The sequence below is a fragment of the Vidua chalybeata genome, chromosome 7 (assembly GCF_026979565.1).
Source record: "Vidua chalybeata isolate OUT-0048 chromosome 7, bVidCha1 merged haplotype, whole genome shotgun sequence".
In the NCBI taxonomy this organism is placed as follows: domain Eukaryota; kingdom Metazoa; phylum Chordata; class Aves; order Passeriformes; family Viduidae; genus Vidua; species Vidua chalybeata.
Genome location: NC_071536.1, coordinates 18,626,865 through 18,646,213, shown reverse-complemented (window position 1 = coordinate 18,646,213; position 19,349 = coordinate 18,626,865). Strand labels below are relative to the sequence as shown.

General features: G+C 36.3%; 1 protein-coding gene across 3 annotated transcripts in view; it reads right to left on the bottom strand.

Annotated features, from left to right (window-relative positions):
* Positions 1–317: 317 nt before the first annotated feature.
* LOC128790949 (neurabin-1-like) overlaps positions 318–19,349 on the bottom strand; it is a 37,737-nt gene continuing 18,705 nt past the window's right edge. For 2 of the 3 annotated variants that reach the window (XM_053948162.1, XM_053948163.1), the window contains exons 12-19: positions 18,338–18,489; positions 17,193–17,526; positions 14,789–14,873; positions 14,141–14,212; positions 13,455–13,650; positions 8,975–9,091; positions 3,235–3,423; positions 318–1,854 (exon numbers count right to left, since the gene is read on the bottom strand). In XM_053948162.1, coding sequence (XP_053804137.1) covers positions 1,687–1,854; positions 3,235–3,423; positions 8,975–9,091; positions 13,455–13,650; positions 14,141–14,212; positions 14,789–14,873; positions 17,193–17,526; positions 18,338–18,489 — 1,313 coding nt within the window. In that variant the 3' untranslated portion in view covers positions 318–1,686. The remainder of the gene's footprint in view (positions 1,855–3,234; positions 3,424–8,974; positions 9,092–13,454; positions 13,651–14,140; positions 14,213–14,788; positions 14,874–17,192; positions 17,527–18,337; positions 18,490–19,349) is intronic. The other variant, XM_053948164.1, reaches the window with a different exon arrangement.

The window sequence follows — 19,349 nt, the reverse complement described above, 5'->3', positions numbered from 1 at the left end:
ACTAGTCTCTTTCAGGAGAAAACTATCCCCAGGGTGCAACAGTACACTTAAAGAAAAAAGGTAATACAGGGTTTTAGCAATATTCTGTGTTCTAGCTGTGAAAATACTCAACTTTCTTGACTAAAATAATTAATGGTGGTTTTACGTGGGAGAACCTGAGCATTTGATGATTCCATACTTCTAATTCCTTTCTCTTTCATCAGTAGGGCAGCATTCCTCTTTGGTTCAAGGTCTGTAAGTTTGGTATTCAACTCAAAGCTACTGTAAACAAAGTAAATGAGTTAAATCTTGACCAAAGAATGCATAAAACTGAAATATAATATCTTTTAAAAAGTATTTATTACCAAGATTATCAAACTTTATTTTGGAAATGCCTAGTGTGCAGAAGCATTTCCACACAGTCCTTTTGCTGAAATTCTTAAGACATTTATACAAAAAAAAAAAAAAGTGAAACACCAACAGTGAAGTTCATTCATTTAATTAAAATGAAAAACAGTCCATAGATTTAAAGGAGAACTTGGTCCACATAAATGAACTACGTAAGTTTTGTTCTAGTCCATTCTATGGTGGAACTGCTATTTAATCTAGTCTATGTTTCTGGAATAATCTAAATTAAGGAAGTGCTCTTGTAGTATCTCTAGAAAATAGTATGTAAATATACAAAACACCAAGTCATGTTCTAAGCTATTTCAAGAATCAAATCCTCCTTTAAAGAGCAATAATCTGTAGTCTACAACTGAACATTTAAATACAAGGCAGAAACCAGGGCGTCAGTGATAATTTTTCCTACAATTCTTCCCTCAGTATTTTAAGTCTGAAAAACAGTATTGTTTAACAAATATATAAATTTGGTCCGCAAAAAATCTTGTCGCATGTAGAAAAGAGAAATACATGTATTGCAAATTGATCTTATTCATAGCATAAATCTATAAAACTATGTATTATTTAGGAAAAATAGGTTAAAAAGGATCTTATTTATAGGCTTAAACCTTGTCCCAACACCATATGGGTAGTGTACAGAAAACTTAGTATTATGCTTAGGATATGTAGTTTGTGAAAACGACTTAGTATTTCTTGTTATTTTCTCAGTAAATTGCAACACATAGAATTCAAAAATGTGCTACTAAAGTGAACTCTGAATGAAGTTCCGGAAGTAAAAGAATTAAAATAATCCTAAATTCGAATACATGCTTTCTTTTTAAATTAATTTGACATTACAATTTCTTAAACTTAATTTTTACTATACATCTTTAGTGGCAACAGATAAACAGACTGTCACAGACTGAATTTGTTGGCAGGATTTTTCTATTGTCCCTCTACCACCTTCAACTCTATCAAATGCTAGTTGACTAATACTGGAATGATTTTTAATACAGTATTCTACTTTCCACAAACATCAATTTCAATGGAAAGGGCATATGACACCTTAGAAGCAGAAATTTACTTAAGGCAGACAGTTAAATTATTGTCCATTAGTACAGGCAAAGTCACCTAGAAATAAAAATACTGAAAATATTATTTCATTTTATTGGGCTGTAATGGGGAGGGACCACAATTAAAAAGTACAAAACCACCTACCACATTGAACTGTTGCACTTTCCCTCCTCCCTCACTTGTACAACTATATACAAATCTGCTGAACTTCCTCAAGATTAGGCAAGTCTGCACTAAAATAAAATGGTAATTTTAGCAGCTTGATTCAAGAGTGGCAACAACTCTGCCAGTCTTGCGAACTTCTTTCTCCTTCTTTTGAACCTTTTCCTTCTGCTTTTCCAGTTTTTCCTGTGTTTTTCTGATATCCTTAATTTTTTTCTTTATTGTTGATCGGTCATTTTGACTGGAAACTCCCAAAGCCTTTGGAAAAGGAAAACAAAACAAAACAAAACCTCATCAGTAATTTTTTTCAACAGCACTGTTAACAGTGCTTGTGCAATAACAATATAAGAAAGTGTTATTCACTTTTTGACAAGATAGTCTGTTTATTTGAAAGCTAAAAACTTAGGGCTGCAAAAACACTGCAAATAATCATCTGGGTAACAAGGTAGGTAAGAAAACCAAGGTCAGCTCTTCAGTTGTGAAATAACAATTTCATGTTGCATTTTACAGACATGTAAACCCCTGAGAATTCCCAGAAAATATCATCATTGGTATTAGTCTCCAGATATTTTTCTAGCTCTTTTTATACACGAGGAATTTTTAGTCAGTAAGAACTCTTTAATTTGAAGGATTTTAAAGTGCATTATTAAGAAGCGGCTCAGGAAGTGGACGGTACACTTCCACTTGCGAACGGCAGGTGGCAGCACGCGATTCCGAGTGTCTGACCGCGTTCGGGCTGTGTCAGCCCGAACGGCACCGGGTGCACACTGAGCTTTGGGCATCAGTGTCCGAGGTTCCACAGCTGGAGACAGACAATGGCAGGCCAGTCACTGGTATTTCCTCTGTGCCCACGAAATTTTATAAAATACAGGACATTTAGTGTTGCATGTCTATTTAAAATGCAGGCATATTTTGGAGACTGAAGTTAGAACACCTTTTTGCCCCCTAAGCCCCTCAAATTCTGCTGTTGATAATTGATAATAATTTGCCTTATGCCAGAGTAGACCAATGAACCTCTTCTAGCTGCACATCTTGCCTGTCCATAATGCAGTCTCATAATGTAACAAGAAAGAAAAACTGCAGGAATTTACCAGAACTATATATACTGCAGCTTCCAGATGTAAAATGGCAAGAAAAGGCTCAAAAGATTCAGAATACGTATTTTCAGCAGGAGTAAAAACTTGAAACATTTAAAATGTCACCAGATAGGGTTTTAGCCTTCCTGTTTGAAGAGGAAATGTTGAAGAAACGTATTTCTAAAACTGGATCCTGCAATTCTATTTGAGTTGGCCAGAACTTGTTTTGATATGACTTTATGTTGAGATTGGTGACAGATGTATCAAGATTCCTTGGACAATTACGCTTCCTTTCATTTCCTCAAGATACAAAAAAGGAAGCAATATTTGTTATTTTTCTGGCTATAAACAGCCTTTAATTCTACAATCAGTTACTAATTATCACCTAACTATACAGTCTCCAAGTATTTCAAAAGCAACTCAAAATAAAATAACATGAGCAAATAACTCTATTCCTTAAAAAGCCACAGAACCAGCAACCTGGACTTTGTAGGTTAAAAATATGCCTAAATAAGCAGTGAAACCTATACAGTTACAAATCCATCCTGGGATGTGCACATACCTTCAACTTCTCACTGTCGAGCTGCATCAGCTGCTGTCCATCTACATTCATAGCTGTGAACTCTGTAATATACTGCTCCATGTTCATTCCCATTAGCCAGTGGCATACTTGCTGGGTGGTCCATTCAGAAATAGGTCTACTGTGCCATTGATTTTGCTTTCCTGTTGTTGTAAATTCATCATCCAATGCCTAACCAATTGAGAAAAGTCACCATAAGCAATATTTCACTTGACTGTATGTTGAATTCCAGTTGTCAGTTTAATTTGGTTAACAAAGTGCATTTTTACACATGCTCTACTCCAAAAGTAAAGTTCTTGATATCAGTTTGCCTAATTTACTATAAACAAAGACACTTCAACATTCAACACAAACTAAGTCAGAAACAGAGAACATAAATGGTAAATTGGACCTATCCAAACAATGAACACACTGCCTCGGTTAGTTGGTTAAGGTAGCTCTATCTTAATGTTAGATGCTACCTTACACAGCATGAAGAATTATCAAGAACTTCAACTCTATTATTATTGTTAAGTGATGGAAATCTAGAATAAAAGCAATTCTAGTAGCCAGTAAATCTGGTGAGTGTTCTAGGTACAGGTTTATTACATTTTGTACATTTGTCAAGAGAAGACTGTTCTTTGAACTAATGCTATTATGTTGACATTTTATAAGGTCTGCCCAAATAGAAGATGACCATTTCAGAAACATAGCAGCTTGTAGACTTCCACTGAAAATACACTTTGCCAGCTCACAGAGCTTTTGAGGCACCCTGCTTCAATTTCATTTTGCTTCAGAGGGGAAAAGGTACTGCTGTTTGTCCTGAAGCACTATTACTTCATCACAAAAGAAAAGCAATGCAACAGAGCTCAGTGTCTGTAGAGAAGAAATTCCAGTGTGGCACTTGAATCGCTAACATAGTTAACTGAAGTTTTATTAACTATCCAGAATCATCTCTCACCAGCTCATGACTGAGTAAAGGCTGTATTAGACTTGCAGACTGCTCATCCAAGATATTTACAAACAGCAGAAAATTTGCTCCCCTTTTCCAGCAAGGCATTCCCTTTTACAGCCATTTGTAAACAGAAAATACGGAAAAAAGGAATTTTCTAGTTACGGATTTGAGAGATGACCCTGTTAAGTTGCAGGTGAACAACTACAGCTGCCAGCAAAAGGGATCTCACAAAATCTAGCTTATTTGATGGAATATTTGGGAGAGTTGATTGATACAACAAAATGATTGTGGTGATTACAAGTCAGACAGTGAGACATAGGCCTGTCACATGATCTGATCATGTAAAACAATGGATCTAAGCAAGCAATATGGAAGACATGTATGAGGGGACACACAGAATTTTCAAATTTCCAATGTAGTGAAGGACTACACGTAATTTGAAATAGTTTTGCTTTCCCTGGTCTGTAAAACAAGGGACAGTGGCTACATTAAGAGGCAATGCATAAAAATAGGAATGAGTTTGTAGAGCCGAACAGCTTGTGCTGAGGTCTGAAAATCCACACTGCAAGCATTTCAAAGGATTTTCACTTCCAAATAGCTCTAGTCTGATCACAAAGACTCAATGGCCACTAGCAGCTGGAACGTAGCAGGACCACTGTTGGAGCACATCTGATTTCATTTCTGAGATAAATCAAAGTAAGGCAAGTGGGAACAATCAGAATATTTACTTCAAAAATGAACTCCTTAGCCAAATCAAAATGCTTATGTAGATCTAACAAGTGCGAATGCATCCATCTTACTGATGTGTGAAAGGAGAACAGCAATTTGCATAAAATAACAGCAAAGGGCTCTCTAGAAGAGGATTGGCTTGAATTGCTCTATACAGCATCTGTATCAAGACAACTGGAGCACTGAGTCTTCTATCCAAGCTATCAAGCTTGAGATGTTTCGTACAGAGAATATTAGTTGGATAAATTTCCAGGGGAATTTAAAAATGCACATTCATTTTAAATAATTCTACATAACAGTACTCCCCAACCTGATACTGCGATAAAAAAAATATATTGGCAACTTTGTCTCATACTAACAAGTGTTCATGAATAGTACATAAAAAAGGGGAAACACTCTGCATTTTAAGTTGGACCTGTATCTCAGGTGTGGTCTATCAGCCACAAGAAATACTAAAACATATTGCTGTCACATATGTATTTTTTAATATATCTAGGTACTTTTATCATTTGAGGTGGGGGTGTGTATCTATATATCTCCTTTACATGAAAAAATGTGTGAAGTGTTTCATTCCAGTCAGAACTCACTCTAGATTTGCTGAATCTGTGCAAGCCATGGCAGAACTTCCCTTCTGTAATTTCAGAGTGTAAGTACCTGAAGATGTATTCTTGTCAAAAAAAGAATGAGACTCAGATTCTTTCATTTTGTCAGAGAATTGCTGTCCCCTGACAGAATCTTGAGGGTTCTCTAAACCAGTTTGTCCAAGCAGCACAGATTAGAGCATCTAACAGACTGCACTCCAAGCTTAGCTATGAATTGCAGCTTCAGCATCATCAATTGCTAACAAACTCCTTCTACTTCATATTGGTAAAGACAGAACCCTGAAAGCAGAAGTTGTAGCAACACCTGAATCTGTGTTAAAACACAGACATCATCTCCTCACAGATACTTAATACTATAAAATTCGAATTTTTCACTACTACACTAGGGAAAGCATCTGTGACTATTTTTCAGAATACAGGAAAGTGAAAACTGTAGAAGGATAAGATGAAGAACACAAATTTCTGAGTAAGGATTTTTGGTCATTAAATAATACCTCTGCATCATTTTTGTTCTCAAATGTCCATTCAGAGGCAGAAGGAACATGCCAAGCTGTGTTTATACACCTGGAGTTAAGAGTCCCCAAAACAGCCACTACACACACAAGAAAGAGATCAGCTGCAGAAATTCAGAAATTCAGAAAGCAGAACTAAAACTACTTCTAAGGTATGGAAGCATGAGAAAGCCATGTGCTCCTGCATAAAAATGCATGTGACTCAGAAAGCAAATAAAGGCTCTGGAGATAAAAATATAAAGCCCAAGGAAACACCACTGCCATCACACTATTTAACATATTAAGAACATTAGAAGGATTACCCAGCTAGCTTGCTAACCATCTGTGAGTGAAGTGCCTCTACTGTAACTAGCTGGCTACTAACAACTGAACTCTCACCAGGCAGTCACGTGCCCAAACTGCCTGTGAGCACCTGTCCAACAGAGAGGAAGACTCCTCAGTGCTGCCCCTAGCTATGTCTCTAAGAGGTGTTTCCATCTGCAATTTCCCAATAATTCCAGGATTTATAAGGCAGTGTGCAATAGCCCACTCCTCAGAAAGCTGGAGTTACACTTTGAACCCATCTGGACAACAACCATCAGGCAGAAATTAGTAAGAGCTTAAGTTAAGGATCCTGTTCAGTATCTTTATTGGTGATTTGAATGAAGGGATTGAGTGTACCCTCAGTAAATTCATGGACAACACCAAGTTAGGTGAGAATGTTAATCTGTTGGAGGGTAGGAAAGCCCTGCAGAGGGATCTGGACAGGCTGGATCGATGGGCCAGACCAAGAGCAAGAGGTTCAACACGACCCTGCTGGGTCCTACAAACTGGCCACAACAGCCCCATGCAGTGCTACAGGCTGGGGAAGAATAACTGGAAAGTGGCCTGTGGAAAAGGACCTGGCAGTGCTGGTTGACAGCAGCTGAACACGAGCCAGTGTGTGCCCAGGTGACCAAGAAAGCCAGTGGCATCCCAGCCTGTATCAGAAACAGTGTGACCAGCAGGACCAGGACAGTGATTGTCATGTACTCAGCCCTGGTGAGGTCACACCTTGAGTGCTGTGTCCAGTTCTGGGCCCCTCCATTCAGAAAGGACATTGAGGTGCTGGAACAGGTTCAGAGAAGGGCAGTGAAACTGGTGAAGGGTGTGGAGCACAAATCCCATGAGGAGCAGCTGAGGGAGCTGGGGGTGTTTAGCCTGGAGGATATTCAAGGGGACCTTATCACTCTCTACAAGTCGCTGGAAGGAGGGTGTAGCCAGGTGGGGGCAGCCTCTTCTCCCAGGTAACCAGTGACAAGAGGACATAGTCTTCCGCTAGCCAGGTAAGATTCAGGCTGAACATCAGGAAGACTTTCTTCACAGCAAGGCTGATGAAACATTGGAATGGACTGCCCAGGGAGGTGGTGGAGTCACTATCCCTGGAGGTCTTTAAGGAAAGACTGAACATGGACAGTGCCATGATCTAGTTGACAAGGTGGTGTTCAAGTCCAGTCATAGGCTGGACTTGATGATCTCAGAGGTCTTTTCTAACCTCATCGATTCTGTGATTTGAAATACCCTAAATTTCTGTAAGATTGATTACTTTTCCCAGATCTAGACTACAAACTTAAAAAAACTCCTAAGAATAGAACTACGTATTTTTCTTCACATATACTGCTTTCCAAATGAGGAAACAGTTCAGAGTATGTTCCTTGTTTTCCTCAGAGTAGACCCTTGATACTCAGTGTAATTACTGAAAAGATACAAACAAGCTTTCACTGGTCATGCAAAACCAGGACAATAAGCAACATACAAACTAGACAGAACACTGGAACTTCTCTGTAACAAAAAGAGGCTTAAATCATCACTTTACAAATGGACAATTAGTAATAAACTGCTTTCATTTTAGTTTCAGAATATGAAGTTTACTTAAAGTTTGTAATATAAAGAACAATATTCAAGAAGACATCTGTAATAAAGCCTTACAATTCATACTCCTTGAAAGTTTTAGAAACACATACTCCATTCATGAAGCATTCAATTCAAAAAACTGTAGGGAGTACTTGCAAAGATAGATTATTAACTGGAGTTCCTCTGGTTTTCATTAGATCTAAGACTACTATCTCTAAAAAAACCTGCAAAAACTTAATCCACTACCACAACCTGTAAACTAGTTACATAATTTTAGACACCTCAGATTTTTGTCAGTGAATTTATAACACTGTTTGTAAGACTGTGCTGACTTTCTACATATTACTGGGATATTATAAGATTTTCACCAACGACTGACTTAAGACAGCTAATAAGAATCCCATCACATTCATGAACCACCAGTCTGGTAAGCCCTCTAATTCATTTTACATAAGATAACGATGTTCTGTTTTTAATGAGTTTTCCTAAACTAAAGGATTTAATTTATTAGGATGTCCATCAGTCAAACACCAAATGAGACAGTATCTCAGAATGCTACCAAAGTGTAGACTTTGGGCTGTAGCCAAAGGATTTAGTTCTCCAGGGGAATGAACACACTTTCAGGGGTCTAATTTCTACCTATATATCAGAACCACCAAGTTCTGACTTTTTTCCTTTCTTCTTTTGTTTTTTTATTGATATGAAATTTTATTATAAAACAAACCTGCACAAGACGTGAAGGCAAGGTCAAAAATGTTGCAGTTTTCATTCACCCAGGAAGTTGCTTTAAATTAGTGGAACAGAACAGCGTTATATTTAAAACTAAAAACTTTGATTTGATCAGTGAGTTCATTCAGATTTTTTATGATATAACTAGAATCAGAGCACACAGGCTGATGTGTCATCCACTAGTGCATGTCCTTAGTTCATTTAACAGCTTCTTTACAGTGCTCTTCAACATTCAAATACGGAACAGCCATCTAGTTTCACGTTACACACATCTGTTTCTATTAAACATGCTGTAGTGTGAACAACAACATCAACAACACACATATACACACTTTGAAACTCACCTCATTTGAAGAGAAGGTTAAAGTGTGTGAACGACCTGACAGATTTGGTTCTGTCACTAACCCTGAAAGTTCACAACTTGGCTTGCTATGGTATGTATCATCTATGACAATTCTACTCTGCAAACAAGTGGAAATAATGTTTTATTAACTCACTTCTTGGAAAAGCAGGTCATTAGGTGACATTCTAGTAATTCTGATTTTTGGTTTAAAAAAATAGTATGACTCAGTTACCTTTAGAACACATACGAAATGTACTAACTACATCAAGCATCTGACTTGTTTTTGATAAACTTCCGAATTCAGAAATGCAGTAACAAATTTAAAGCAATATCCCCAATAAGAGCAACTTGTGCAGAGAATTGGTCATAACCTGAAATGGTGTTAGAATACACAAGGAAGTGCACCAGTCACTTTTTCAGCAGGCATACCACGCTGTGGGAGAAGCAATTTAAAATGCATTTGTTGGACCTATTGATGATGAACTTCATTAAACTGAAACCTCCATGAACACTATGAATGTGTTTCAGAAGGTAGCACTCTTGTTGATTCCCTCAATTTCCAACTCAGATTGTGACCATTAAAATATTTTTCATTAGTGATGAAAAATAATTCTGCCAAAACCATGCCTCCTACTTTTGCCTTTCTAAAAATTTGTCTCAGCACTACTCTTTGCTGCCTACGAACACTAAGTAATTATTTACCAGTAATTGCTCTAATGTTCTCTAAGTCTCTAATCAACTAATTACACTTTGTAAGGATGCCATACCACACTCCTATGTGCATAAATAACCTGAGATCCTAAATTAAGCTGATCTTAAGGATATTTTTCTCCAGTTAGTTATGCTTGTATAAGAGAATTACATTTTTGCAGTTACCTTCATTTAGCACTTCTGTATTTGTGTTCTGATTTCAATTTCACCTGAACTCTCAGTTTTATGGATTATTCTATTTTTGATTTTTAAGTGCACTCCCTTATACTCTAAATAATTGATACACATTTTCAGCCTTAACAACACCTCACCAAAGCTCAAGAAAATAACCATCACCACCACAACAAACATAAAACCCCAAACCACAACTTGAGTTTTCCTGCTACCTCTGTTTAGTACTTTTCTTGACTGAGAAATGGTGTTCTATTTACCATGTAGATTATTTTATCAATTACATTAAATTTTAGGGTCTTCTTCAGTCTTTCAGATGTAAAAATTATTACCAGAAACAGCTGAATACTTTGTCCATCAACCTCTTCTCAAAGTACCTTCAACCCAAGCTGAAAATCTATTTAAGAGCTTTTCTTTTAGCCACCCTCAGTTCACTCTTTCTACCTTTATAGAGAAAATCAGGAACAACTCAGACAAATAAAACTAAAAGTTTCAATAATAAAAACACAGCTAAAAGTAAAGCACCTGAGCACCAGCTGTAATGCTTCCTCCTCCCCCTGCTCCTAATCAGTTTATAGAAGTAATTTCCTTTTAAGCATTTAGAGCCAGTTGCAAAGAATTTTGACTCTTGAATAGCATAGAATTTGGACAGAAGAGGTTTCACAGGTATGCTTCCTACCATTTAAGGTACTAGGATATAGTTTATACCACACTGTTCTTCCTTGCATTGAAAATGAGACTGCATACATGCTTACAGAAGCTAAGTAGTATTCTGGAAAAACAATGAGTATAAACACTCTGTATGTGTGTGTATTGTATCAGAGAATGGCACAGATTTACATCAAGGGACTAATTTAAGAACTGTCTGAAAGCACAAAGGATTTTAGTTCCCGTATTTCTTGTTTTCACAAGGATCAAGAAGTTGACTAACTATGTCAAACTGTAAATTTAAAACTAACTTCAGAACCATTTTAAGAAAATAAAAACATTTCAAGTGCAGTAACTTTCAGAGGCAAATTTTGCAAAACCAGAAACCAGGCAATAAGGAACGTAATTACATTCCTTACATCCTCAATGCTAAAACACAACTACAAAAATTATACACAATGCAAAGGACTCAGTTCCACAGAGATTTTTTACATGACAAAGTTCTTATTTTAGACTTTTTACTTTTACCTCCTGTTTAAGAAATGCTGTCACATGATCACATGGGATACTACAAACATAAAAGGAATAATTTCAATTGTGATATTTATGATATATTGCTTTATTTATAAATTTTGAGTTAATATCAACAAAAAGGAGCATTCTTCCCTTGAATTCTGGGAAGATGACTTTGTTCCTTACTTTTATATTGTTTTATTAACAAGACTCACTTCTGAATGGTCAAGCACATTTCTTTGTCAGTTTTAATGTCTTTTCACAGCAAAAATACGCCAAAGGCTTGTTACTGTACAAATGTAGTTATCAACCCTAAGTTCAGATCTACAACAATTAGTCGTTCATTTGAAGCAGCAACCGCTGTCACGTTACCATGTTTACAAAAGACTCCAAACACTGCAAAGTGAAAACAGCCTGACTTTGGAGAGGAAAAGTATGATTTAATGATTAATGAATGCATGAGAATCTGTTCTTCAATGGGATCAACTTTCTACCATTTTACAAAGCAGGAATATAGCTGGAGACTTGCATAATCTTTCAGCTGCTGGTTTGCAACTGGAACTAAGGAAGAGAGCAGCAAGCAACAATCACATACAGGAACATGAAAAGGAAACAAAAAGCCCCAAACCAGTAGGCAAGAAACCAGCTGGAAGGCTGAAACAGTAATCATCTTGGGAAGTATAGTCCAGTAAGAAGAAAAGACTATTACTTCAGAACAATGTGGAAAGGAAGAGAGCATTCAATCTGGTAACATCTGTAACTTTTTGATTGCCAAAAGTAGGTGTATATGGTAGGTATATGAAAACTTTAAGAGCTGCTTAAGCACATTATGGGTGCTTGAAGTAGAAATGCAGCAGTGGGACTTTTACTATGCTTACAAAACTTATTTAAATCAGATAGAAAGGAGCAATGAAGAGGGGACCAATGGGTTCCTCTAAATCAATGATTTTGAAAGACAAATCCACTGACTGCTTATCTATACAGGAAACACCTCTTCACAGCATTGCTACAGCCTATTAGGAGACCAACTATAGCCTATCAAGAGACCAGCCTATTAGGAGTCTAACCATGCATTCCTATTTAATCAAAAATTGTATTCAAGTATATGCATACACCTTCCAAATTCTTGGGTTATTTACAGAAACATCTACTGGCCACTGCAGGCTCCAAGAGAAGCAACCAATGCAGGAGCTGTAAATACACAAGAGTGATGCACACTAGGCAGCATTTGTGAAGTACTGTTCTACTTCAGAGATTAAAAAATTCCTATTCTTATTAAGTTCCTGCATTATAATAAGGATTGTATGGTTCTAAAACCACTTTCTGTACTTTTTAAAAACTATGTATGCAGACAATTTACTACTATCACAGGAACTGTAGGTTTACACTAGTGAAACAAAGTATTTTGAAAAAGGTACAACAACAGCATTTTAGTGCAATCACCATCTGGAAACATGGAAAGCAAACTTGTAAACTGCAATCTCTGAGAAATATCCGTGACTTCATGAACTACAACCTGGCAAGTTTCTCTTCCATATATACAATTAATTTCTTTCTAACAGCACAGAAGAAAAGCAAAACATGAAGGGGTATTTTAGCCATCCAAAGTGAAGAAAAAGCATGAAACTCAAGAATAAACCCCCCTACTCAAATAACTGCAATTTTCAATTTGACAAAATCCAAAATAAACAAGAATACAGTCAGTAAAATTGCTGGGAACAGTGTTAAATTGAAAAAGGTTTTACCAACAATTCAGACAGCACACACATTACACCTTTTAGTTTCTAAAGCTGTTTCTTTCAAATAGTTTAAACTGTTGAGAGGGTAACTATAGTTATAGACTGAACTGTGTAGCCTCACTCTTAAGATCTGATTAAAAGGTTCTAAATTATTAGATTATTAGCTACTCAGAAACCTGGAAGGAAGTGTTCTATAGATCTGTTTTTTGGCTTTTAAGACTACATTTGTTAATGAAAACTAGGATACTATCTTCCTCCACCTGTCTGGTACTCCAACCCTACATTCCAGTACAGTAAGAACTGGCTGGCCAACTGTCTGGACAGCTGACCTCTATTTATGCACAATTCCTCCATGAACTAGTCTGGAAAACAGATCAGACCTTTAAAACTATGCTCTCCTGAAACTAGCATTACTTTTAGCATTACCAACCAGTGAAAAAGCATGCCCTATTATTCTTCCTTAGATACTACTTCAGCCTGAATAGCCTCTACTGATGCTTCAGCTGAAGGAGGGAACAGGAACACTCTCACAATTCCTGCTTGTAAGAGCTGTAGTATCTCAAACTTCTCCAGCAAAGTTTGTAAGAGGTGATGTGGTCAAGAACTAAGTCATTAGGCTTCCACACACTAGCCACTGATATTTTTATTTTATCAAGATGCAACACTTAAACATTCAAAGCACAAATTAGTAATCTTTACCTTGCTTCTGTTCTTGTCTTGACCATGCTCACAACCATCCTGCCCACTCTGAGTAACCTGCAGACTGCTACTTGAAACCTGAGGCTCTTTGTGGCTGTCTCCAAACCAAGAGAAAGGCATACAAGTAGGAACAGGGGAATCTGAATCTGATGCAGATAGATTGTTGCCAGAGTCATCCAAAAGTTCTCGGGAACCTCTGAGACAAGCAGATGAAATTCTGTTTAAATAACAACAGCAAAAAACTGCATCCCACCCCTCAAACACACAACCACCCTGTTAAAAACAAGAACAAACTCAAAACACACCACTTATTTTTTACCAATTTCACAGCACAAGTGATAACTGAAAATGGATACTTGCCTTTAAATATCCATTCAAAATAATGAGTTATATAATGACACAAATTTTTGCCGTATTTCACACAATTTAATAATTTCAAATAATTGCTAACTTAATTTACTCAACATTCATCTTCCTAAGCAAAATACAGTTTTAAGGTTGTCTCCTCTACTCTCTTCTGTGAGATTAGAAGCTCATCTCTGTATCTTTAAATCTTCACAGAATTTTGCCACTGTTATACAAGAATGTACTTTAAGATCAAACATTAATGACAGTTTTAAAGAAATCCTTATAGGTTACAAATTTTAGCAATGCAGCATGTATGTATAAACTAACAAAAGAACTACCTGTTATCCAGAGAACCTCTTAGATTTTCTTTTTCTTGCTTCTTACCCTTGCCCCCAGATTTCCGCAATCCACTGAAGTGAAAAAACACGAATTTCATAAAGCATTTACATTTCTTTAAATCAGCAAGTTAGTTTTCACATTGACTTCAACTGTTACAAAAAGCCACATTTATATTGTTACACAAAGCATAATTTTGCAGATTTTTTAATTGCATGCAATTAAAAAAGTTCTGGCACTCATATTCTATTTAAGAAGCATGCACTACCCTTTTAAGAGCCACAGATAACCAAAATAAATACAAAAAACGCCTAAAGAAGCCTAGCATATAGTGGATACAACCAGGAGGAAAACCACAGTTTTACTATTAATGCTCCTAAGCAATGCACAGCAATTTGAACCAAGTCACTAACTACAGTATCAGTGTGTGAAATCAGCTGATATTTATGTTATACACTATGATGCATTTATTGCAGTACCAGTCTAAGTCTTTAATGTTAGCTGGCTTCAACAAGCTTTACCCCATCTTCAAAGGTGTTATGAAGTAGCATTACTGGACTCCTCAACATTGTTTTATTTAGAGAACATAATAGTCTCAAAAATAACACAAAACAACACTTATTTCGAGAGGAGCACATGTAAAATCTTACCCAAAATCTGGAAATCTTCTTTTGGACTTCCCTGATGGAATTCCTTCATTTGTTTCTGCTGTCTTGTCTTCATTTTTCCTTTCTTCTGTTTTTCATAGAGAGGTGAAAAATAAAAATGTTGTTGTAAAACTCTGCAGTTTTCAGCTACTAATGATGATGCTTTAATCAGATACTAAGACCTGGATGACAGTGTTAAAACTCCCATTCCCACACACAGATAATAACTGAAAATACTACAACCATATCAGCCAGCCTAAGTTATTTTCTGTGGCATCTTCCCATCATTCTGTCTGTACCAGGCCATTGAAAAATGGCAACATAACAGTTGCTGACAACTACTCAAAAATATTCCTTTTGATAAAAGAGTAATTCTATACTGTCTACAGAAAGGTAAAAATTACCACAGTATTTTGCTCTAATGAATGACAAACGAAGTTAACTTATGACAGGTTTAGAAAAAAATACGTCTTTCTTTTGCAAAATGTCAACTTCAAAGCATACAACCACATAACCATATATATATGTATAAGATATACCATTTAGTATTTCTCTATTACTCTTGAAGTATTAGAGATGCTTCTCTAGTATTATTTTTGGTTCAGTAGCTAGTCCAGGCCAGCTGCTGCAAACACGGGCTACGCACACAAGCTGCCAGCTCCAGAAGGTGCGCCTAACCAACATGATGGTCAGCACCTGGAGAGCTGACAGCTCCTGACAAGCTTACTGGAAATGCCACACAAACTGTGACTATTCTGAAGAAACAACTGGGACTTTGAAGCTCCTCCAAGACTCTTATTTTCAAAACTGGAATACAACCTCTTAGGACCAATTTTTTTGCCAAAGGAAGCATGTTCAATACCAACTTCTCAATTATTATGCAAAATTAAGTGACAAGAACCACATGACCTCTTCTCATTGGACTGTGACAGATTACTGAAAGTCCTAAATGTACTTACTTTTAAATTCTCAGGCTACTAGATTTTAAAAAAAATAATTGAAATACATTTTGTGCTGCAAATCAGGTGTTTCCTAACTTAGCTACCTGTGAAAGAGATGCAGTTCACATTTTGAGAAACAAAGTAAATTTGAAGGTCTACCTTCAAAACAACTCCTGACATGATATACAGACTCCTTCAAGGACCATAAAAACCAAAAATCCTGTTTAGTACACAAAACTGAGGTCAACTACCCATCACTCCATCAGCAAATAACCATTATATATTTCAGGAAGGATTAACTCAAAGCTTACATACCCAACAGTCAGGATAGTCAAGAGTTTTCCCCTTTTTTTCTTTGCGTATCTAATCAGTAGTTTCTGATGAACATTAGAACTTTAGCTAATTAGTTAAGCACTCTTTCTAAATATATAACATCCAGTAAATTATAACTACAGTTAAACTGGTTATTTTTCCTATCAACTTGAATACAAAACTAAAAGAATTACTTTTAATACTGACATTTGTTTCCACCTCTATTTCCAGAGGTAGTATTTTAAGGAAAGAGGTAATTTCTTAAACACAGCATAGTAGGTTAAAATACAGACTGATACATGAATGGATGAAAAGGTAATAGAAACAATTAATTCAAAAAAGTAATAGGCAAACATTTAAATACACTTAGAAAGCAACAGTCGAGCAGAAACGGCATTTAGTGTCATTTTGTTCAGAAAGAGCAAGCTTTCAACACCAATCCTCATGTACTGCACTAATTAGCAATTCCAGGGGCCAATTTACAAAAAACAAGTTTACAATGCTTCTGCCATCACAAAAAAAACTGTAGAAAAGAAAGCAAAATCACAGGTGTATTAGGTATGTGTCTTAATAAGTGGAGGGTTTTTTAGACTATTTTTGTTTGAGACTTCATAGAAACACAGAAAATAAGGACAGTATAAAACAAATCCTGTTTCAGGGTATTAAAATAATGGTTTTGCCTGAGCTGTAGGGCAAAGACAGCAAGTCATCTGTCTTTATACATTTGTACTAGCTGATTACAGAAAATATCAAACATTTAAAAGATTGTATTAGATCCCTTTTTCAATTATTAATAAGAAAAATGCCAGCTATTCCTATGAAAGAACGACTAGTAGTGACTAGGCTGATTATAATACCTTTAACCAACTTCTAGTGACAAATATCTTAAGAGGGCATGATGAGTAATGCAGTAATTCCCACAATACTCAGAATCTGTATCTTGTTTAAACACTCACATAATGTCTGGAAGCACAAAGCCAACAATGAATTTTTCTGGGAATCAGGAAATCCATCAGACTTACTCTCCAATACATGGACACTTATGAAGCTTAGTTGTTTTGCAAAAATATATTAGAACCTTTCCTGATTACATCAAAAACCTGTAAAACTTCAATCCCAAAGAATTAAAATAATAATAAACCCTTAAGTCTTACCCTTGGCTTCTTTCCCTTTCCCCTTTGCTTCTCTTTGCTTAACATTCTTGAGATACCCTTGAGGAGAATTTGGAGTCATCCCTTCAGGAGGAGGAGAACGAGTGGTGGTTGTGCTATTTTCGTTGTTTGGTTTGTGTACTGGAGAAGAGTGTGTGGAAGCAGAAGGACTTGACTCTAGAGGACTTTCTGTGCTTTCTCTTTTCTCAGGCTTTTCACTCTTTTGATCTGTGTCATCCAGGCATGGGAGAGGTAATTTTTCACTTGTTTCTAAGGTCTTAGTTAGGTACACAGTGGAAGATTCTCTGTTGAGAACACTGTCTTCTGAATTCTCATCCTTCAATAAATTCAAAAGTTGTTTTATGATAAACATGACATATACTCATTTATTGTCTGTTCTTTTACCAGGGTGGAAGGATGTGCTAAGCAAATTTCCTCAGTTCAGGAAGATTTCTGAACTTACATACTCGTGGATACCATCTGAATCACATGAATCTGATTTAGAGGCTGTTACCCACCTCTATACACATCTTTCTGCACATCCCAAGTAATCTTTTTCTAGCCAAATCAGAAATGTTCTGGTACACCTTAGCCATTCCAGCTCAACGTGGCCAGGTTTCAGTCTCACTGAATTAGTTCAATGTCCTCCTTCTATGATAGGCTCTTTCATATATTGACTATACCTCAATTCTTCAGTTGTTTTCCAGAAACATGAGAACATTTTACTGGTACACTTCTTGTGAGCTCAAATGATGACTTATGGAATAATGAAGCATTTCAGAACTCTTTAGTTTTTGAAGAAATTTGGTAACTAACTTGTTCCAGATGAAGGCATAACAAGATACTAATTTATCTTTCACTACATATCACTGCATCAAAATCTTTCAGCAAGCAGAAGTAGCACAGAACAAGCTCACATAGTTATTTGCTAACTGCAAATTAACTGTGCCACAAAAACACACCAGAGTTCACATGTATGTTATGAACCCTAAAAGGTTTTTTATTTGATGCAGCATAAAACTACGTTGCTTTGGTACAGCCTGAATGAAGCATGGAGAACACTCACAATTGCAAATACAGACAAAACTCAAAAGACATGGTCAGTATCCAGAGTGCATGATTACCAATGTCAGTACCAGTGTCAGTACCTGTACATTTGCAATCTGTTGTCCACCCCCAAGAGATTCTTTCAGCTTTGATCGAGAAGGTGGCTGGCGTTTTACTTTCAAAGCAAGCTGAGCTTTTGCTTTGTGGGCACTGGTGTCTAATCTGGGAGTATCCCCAACAAAAGCATCAAAATCTGCAACAAATACATACTTTTAAAAAAAGTAAACATAAAACCCAGCAAAAACTGGTACACAAGTCTGTGTACAAGTCTGTCTGGAAAAATATTCAGAAAGTAAGTCAGAATTATTCTACCTGTTAACCATTACTGGTTGAAAATACTTTTTATATTATACTGGACTATTTCACATATTGCGTTGTGGCAAGCACACTTCTTTTTCTCTCAGGATTTTTTCATAGACCAGCACAACGGAAAGAAAGAGAAAACAACTTCTATTTCTGCTCCTCTATGAAAAATCCTGAAAGAAAGAAGAATGTGCCACAGCCACATTGCTTTAGCAATTTCTATTTAATTTGAAATATACTTTTACTCAACTTCTTCAATTAAAAAATAATAAAATCCAACAGAATATAATTGTCTTATGGATTGAAAACTGAATTCTGTTCTCAAATAGATGAAAATTTGTGCCCCAGATGTGCTTTCCTAACATCATTCTGTAGGATAGAAACTCTTTACAAAGTAAGAATTTACCAAATATTTTAAAAATTTCATTCTCATTTGAACCCCCATCTGATATTTTTTAACATTCTGTGCATAAAATTACGAGACAAAAAAAACCATAGCAAGTTTACTGCAAATTACAGCTTGAAATAAATGGGATTTTAACTGGCATATCTCAGTGTTTTAGTCCCACTATTAGTTTCACTAACAGAGAATCAAAGAACAGTTAAAACAGTTGTCTCTCCATCCATCTCTTTCCCACAACACTTAAGAAATAAATTACAACTATACTGAAAATGTTGGGGGAACCTAACTCAAGTATCCACACTGACTCAGCTAAAACATTCACCCAGTCAGTATGAAACATCAAAGAC